This window comes from Lycium barbarum, chromosome 1 (assembly GCF_019175385.1).
Source record: "Lycium barbarum isolate Lr01 chromosome 1, ASM1917538v2, whole genome shotgun sequence".
Classification (NCBI taxonomy): Eukaryota; Viridiplantae; Streptophyta; class Magnoliopsida; order Solanales; family Solanaceae; genus Lycium; species Lycium barbarum.
In genome coordinates, this window is record NC_083337.1 from 155450319 (window position 1) to 155456318 (window position 6000).

The 6000-nt window shown below is 34.8% G+C and overlaps 1 protein-coding gene across 2 annotated transcripts; it reads right to left on the reverse strand.

The window, feature by feature from the left end:
- Window positions 1-2167: 2167 nt before the first annotated feature.
- LOC132598647 (uncharacterized) lies at window positions 2168-5740 on the reverse strand. 2 transcript variants are annotated; one of them, XM_060311644.1, is made up of 3 exons: window positions 5483-5739; window positions 5028-5367; window positions 2168-3449 (listed from the first exon to the last, which is right to left on the reverse strand). In XM_060311644.1, the coding sequence occupies exon 3, from the start codon at window positions 3399-3401 to the stop codon at window positions 2463-2465; it is 939 nt and encodes a 312-aa protein (XP_060167627.1). In that variant the 5' UTR covers window positions 3402-3449; window positions 5028-5367; window positions 5483-5739; the 3' UTR covers window positions 2168-2462. The 2 variants fall into 2 exon arrangements, with proteins under 2 accessions (XP_060167627.1, XP_060167633.1); XM_060311650.1 differs by lacking the exon at window positions 5028-5367 and having other exon boundaries at window positions 5483-5740.
- Window positions 5741-6000: the final 260 nt, after the last annotated feature.

Sequence of the window (6000 nt, forward strand, 5' to 3'; positions counted from 1 at the left end):
GTCCGTTAGCCTTCCCAAAAGAAGACCAACAAGCATATTTTAACTAAAACACTGACGTTGGTATTCCCCACTAATGCTTTGTTAATGCTAATAATTACTGGTATAGTTAATATGCAATTAAACTTTAGAAATGAAACTTCCATATATAAGGCGATATAACTTAGCTGACATGATCCATTTTCCCTTCATTCTTTCAACTTCCCTTACAAAAGCCAAAATAACAGCAAATTTTGTAAATGCAATAATATATTTTAGTTTCTAAAACCTTTCATTTACAAAGCCTCTCTTTTTTTTTTTTTTTTTTTTTTTACTAAATGAAGAAAATTAACAGTGATCTTGCAAACTATATATATTATGATACGGTGAAGAAATGAGTATGATGGAGCTAACAATAGTCATTAATATAAAGAAAGGAGTTGTAGAAAGATAACAATAGCTATGAAGGAACTAGAAGCAGCCAAGGATCCAGGATAAGAACCTTAACGTCCTTAATCTGTATTCTCTTGTATTCTCAATTTCTCACTTTTCCGTCTTTTTTCTATGGTTGATTTGTAGCACATATTTTTAATAGTTTGTTTGTAGTTTTTATTCGAGAGAAAATAATAGTAATCTTGCAAATTATATATATTATGATATGGTGAAGAAATGAGTATGATGGAGCAACCAATAGTCAGTGATATGAAGAAAGGAGTTGCGGGAAGATAACAATAGCTATGAAGGACCAGAAGCAGCCAAGGATTCATGATAAGAACCTTAACGTCCTTAATCTCCATTATCTTGTATTCTCAATTTCTCACTTTTTCGTCTTTTTTGCTATGATTGATTTATACACATATTTTTAATATTTTGTTTGTAGTTTTTATTCGAGAGAAAATAATAGTAATCTTGCAAACTATATATATTATGATACGGTGAAGAAATGAGTATGATGGAGCAACCAAATAGTCAGTGATATGAAGAAAGGAGTTGCAGGAAGATAACAATAACTATGAAGGGAACAGAAGATTGAGGATAAGAACCTTAACGTCTTTAATCTTCATCTCTTGTATTCTCAATTTTACACTTTTTCGTCTTTTTTGCTATGGCTGATTTGTAATAATCGAGAGAAATGAAACAATGTTTACATACTAATGCCTTAGAATGTGGTGCAAACTTGATTTTGAAACATTAACTTATTCATATTTATTACAAGTTCTAAAAACCAAAGGCAGTAGGCAAAACATTCTGAATTTTATCTCATGAAATAACTTTAATTATCATAAGTGTAAGCATTTTATGGTTTTAAGAATGATTTACATGTCAATTGTTGTTAGGGTAATTTATTTGTAATGGTGCTTTAATATTTTAATATGCATTTATTAAATTTCAACTTTTTTTTCCAATTCAACTCTCTACATACCTAAAGCCATCTAGCATTCATATTGAGTATCAATCATTTTTTAAAAAAAAATAAATTAGAGAATTTTTTATCCCTTGAAAATAAATTGATTGCCCAATTGAATAGTTTTGATCGACAAAGAGAAAAGATCGGCTTCCTATTATTTGAAATATAAAACTAGGCATTTTTGTCAATATGGAATATATTGTGCTCTTCACCATAAATTTCGTCTTTAAGATAGATGTGAGAGAAATCTGAGTAAAATTTGGCTCAAGTAACAAATTAAAGTAGGTTCATTTTTACTTTTTTTTTTAATTTCTCCTAAACGTGAAAGGAATGTATATTGAAGTCTAATTTATAATAAGTGTAAGAAAAAAAAAGATAGAATAATTTAAATTAGTAAAACATCGATCAAGGTTACATGGTTCTTTTTAATTTTTTTTCTTTCTTAAAAAAATAAAAAATATCATTTAAAAAATTAAATGATGAAGTTTTTTATGCCTGCGCGAAGCGCGGGTAACTTCAGTACCTATAATGATCGACCTTCTATATTGTTGTCGTATGAATGTTGAAAACGTTATATTGGTCCAATACTGCAACATATGCCATAGCTGGAAAATTACGAAAAATAATGTTGGAAAAATGATTTGCTAAAAGCATAAGGTTAAGCTTAACATCCTTTAAGCTGCGACCCCCCCCCCCCCCCCCCGGGAAACCCCCACCATGATCTTAACACACTTTATGTTTCATAAGTTGAGCTAGTTTCGAGAGAGGGGATACACAGACACCTGTTCTAAAAGCATCAAAGTAAGAAGGGAAAAGAATGAAGAGCACGCATGGCAATGTTCATTCGAGAGTACAAATAACAGCAGTAATGGCGTGGAAATTCCTCCACATCCAGTGCTGACGAGATACCCGAAAACCAAAGAACTTCAACCTGAAAGGCAAAAGCTGCACACTACAGTTAGAAGAACCAAAACATTAATTCACTGGTTTAACGCCTGAAGGAGATTGTCATGAGCCTTGATGACCTATTTGTGTCTCCTCCAGTTTCTGGTCTTTCCTCGTGATTATCTGATGAAGCTTACCTCCTAGATCTCCTGTTTTCGGATCTAGCACTAGTTTGCGATCGACTAGCAGTCCTCCCACCCTCAAAGTCTGAAAACTCATCCAATGTCAAAGGCAAAAATGGAAAGTCATTCAGGAAAGTAAAGGAGAGCTCAAATTCAAAATCCATTAATAAATTGCTGTCTTCACTTAATCCATCCTCAGCCTCAGAGTACCCGTCTAGGAGGTCAAATAGACCACCATCAAGAGGCAGATCACTTAAGAAGTCATCTTCAGGAATGTCATCACCAAACGGATTCTGATATGCACTGAGAGTATCCCCAAAGTCTCTTTGAATCTCCAACCTTCTCCAATCAAACTGTCGTTGGGGGTCAGCCACGGCTGGCCTGTCAGAAGGATGCTCAAGCCTGGCATGCTTTCTTAGTTCACCATAATTGCCATTGAAATTGCACGCCTCCGAAGAACAACTCCTATGTTTGGAATTCATGAATTTACGAGCTGCCTCTACAACAATCCATCCTTTAATCTGTCCCCGGCAAAGAGGGCAGACAAGCTCTGGTTGCTGTCCCCCAGTAGACCAGGTTGTTCTTGATGAAGGTTGTCCATGACTTCCCCTGTGGAACATTGTCCCTGATATAGTACCTCCCTCTTGTTGATCTTCTGAGTGTGTCCCAGATGATAGTTTACAAAATTGATCAAGACAATTTGAATGACGGTAACTTGTGTCACACATATAAGGAAGGCAACCCTTTTCCCGTGATGAACAAAGTAGAAGGACAGCATTGTGCGGATGCTCCATACATATAGGGCACCTAGCTTCTTCCCATTCTCTTTCATTCCCTACTGGTGGCAAGGAACTCTTGAGCTCTAGGTCAGAATTCTTTGAGCTGCAAGCATAAGGAGATGCCCTTGCCCCGTTGAAGGACGAAGAATTCACCCTTCTATCTTTCGGCATGTTGAGCTGTAGTCACTTGATTTCAACTTATATGCTCCAATACTGCTTCTGAAATGGGCAGAAGAAAAAATGATAAATAATCAATTACAACTAATCATCAATGCACAACCGAAACACCAGCTCTTCATATAATTTTAAAGTGACGCTTTTTTTTTAACATCAGGGATACCATGCAACTCCCTTCTCTATCTGTTCTTTCCGGAGTGGGAGGAGCATCGCACTGATGAAGAGAAAATCAAGCAAATAATGTACTCTCATTTTAATACTCACATGACAAAAAAATCAAGCATTCCATTATGTCTTCTTGTAAATAATTACATCGGCGGATGTGAAAAATCTTTGAAAAGGGAACTCAACTCTTGATGCCAGATAACTGCACTAAGCCTAGAAAGCTGAAAATCATATTCTTCTCTTCAGTTCACAAATAAAGGTCTCATCTATATACAGTGTTCTTTCCCCTTCCCGCTTGAGGTTTAAAGTTTAATTAACTTAACTCCCATCAACTACTACTAATGGCTGAGTACACTGCAACATATCAATTCAACCCCCGAAAAAGGGGCTAAGAAATGACTCATATAGATGCATAATCCCTCAAGTTTCCCACCTAAGCCATTAGCATAGAACTTCTATGATCCAGCATAAACTATTAGGTATTACTGTATCTGTATATCCATCCATGCTTCCAAAATTCAATAGATAGTCTCTTAAGGCTATTCCTCAACATACTACAGCTAAAGGAGGGATGCGATATTTTTTCCAATGTAAAAAATTTATTTATGATTAATCCTCTGAATCAGTATAAAAGGATTCATAACAGCAACCCCATTTAGCTGGGATTAAGAAGCAGTCAATTATTGATTGATAATGTGTAATTACCAATCCCAACCAAGTCAACTGTTCAACTGATTGACATTTCTTCACAGAGTCAGTTAAAACCTTAACTTCTCGTCAGATATCAGCGGTGAGCAAAATAAACATTCTAATTAACAAAAAAAAAAAAAAAAAAAACTTTATTGGACAAGCTAGGAATAGAAACAATTTAACCGATGCTCCTAACAGGGTCGGCATATCCTACTAGTAGAATAGTTGGAATTGTGAAACCAAGGTTGAAATCCAATCCTAGCAGAGGGGCAAGTCCAATCTGCCTAAACCTTGGAATCCAAAGCTACCTGGTATTATTCCTGATAGAAAATAGCATATCCTACCTTATCAAAACAATTCAATTGATAAAATTGAACATATAACTCTGTTAAAATCATCCTTAAAAGCTAAAAACAAACAAAAAATCATTCTCAATTGGGATAAGTAGCTCTAATTAGCTTTCATCTTGTCCCCTAATTAGGATTTACACCGAAATTAAAATAGTAGAAACCCTGGACCTAAATTTAAACCAACAAGGTCATTCAGAAAAGTACACATATATGATCAATTAACCTTTGCTTTGTCGAATTCAAAAAGAGCGGATTGGAAGCAAGAGATATTTACCTGTCCTGACTTAGATCTCAATTTTCAGAGGGAAAAAAAAATACATTTATGAGAGAATTATTATATATAAACAAACAAAAATTCAAAAGTTAAAGCTGAAAGATGAACATGAAAATGGATTTTCACATAAGATAGACGAACCTGGGACTAGATTTACTAGGTCAAGCTTTAACTGCCACCAGTTGGAGCTTACAAAAATATTCCACAGCAAAAAGAAATTGAAAGGTATTGAGGTTGAGGGAATCAGGTACCGAATTATAATTATGTAGAGTAGGAGGAAAGCTCAAAGGACTAAAATGTCCTAAAAATGAGTCTTATAACACATAACGAGACGCCGCCGCGGGCTACCGGCAGATACCAGGAAGTGGGACAAATAGGCAGGAATGGCATGGGCGGATAATATTTTAGTTCACTTTATATATGCTGACAGCCTAATTTCTTTTTATAATAGTCCTTCCTTCCGTCTCATAATAAGTGTCACCTTAATAAAAAAAAATACATTTATGAGAGAATTATTATATATAAACAAACAAAAATTCAAAAGTTAAAGCTGAAAGATGAACATGAAAATGGATTTTCACATAAGATAGACGAACCTGGGACTAGATTTACTAGGTCAAGCTTTAACTGTCACCAGTTGGAGCTTACAAAAAATATTCCACAGCAAAAAGAAATTGAAAGGTATTGAGGTTGAGGGAATCAGGTACCGAATTATAATTATGTAGAGTAGGAGGAAAGCTCAAAGGACTAAAATGTCCTAAAAATGAGTCTTATAACACATAACGAGACGCCGCCGCGGGCTACCGGCAGATACCAGGAAGTGGGACAAATAGGCAGGAATGGCATGGGCGGATAATATTTTAGTTCACTTTATATATGCTGACAGCCTAATTTCTTTTTATAATACTCCTTCCTTCCGTCTCATAATAAGTGTCACCTTAAAAAAACAAGATATAAATTAACTAATTTTACCTAAATTGACTAATTTTTTTAATTCTACCCTTAGACAATAAAGTAACATCTAAATAATGATTGAAAAAGTCAAATAACTTGATATTATTGGATTCTCAATGTCAAAATGTTTACTTCTTGTGCATGCTCTACTCAAAAGGTA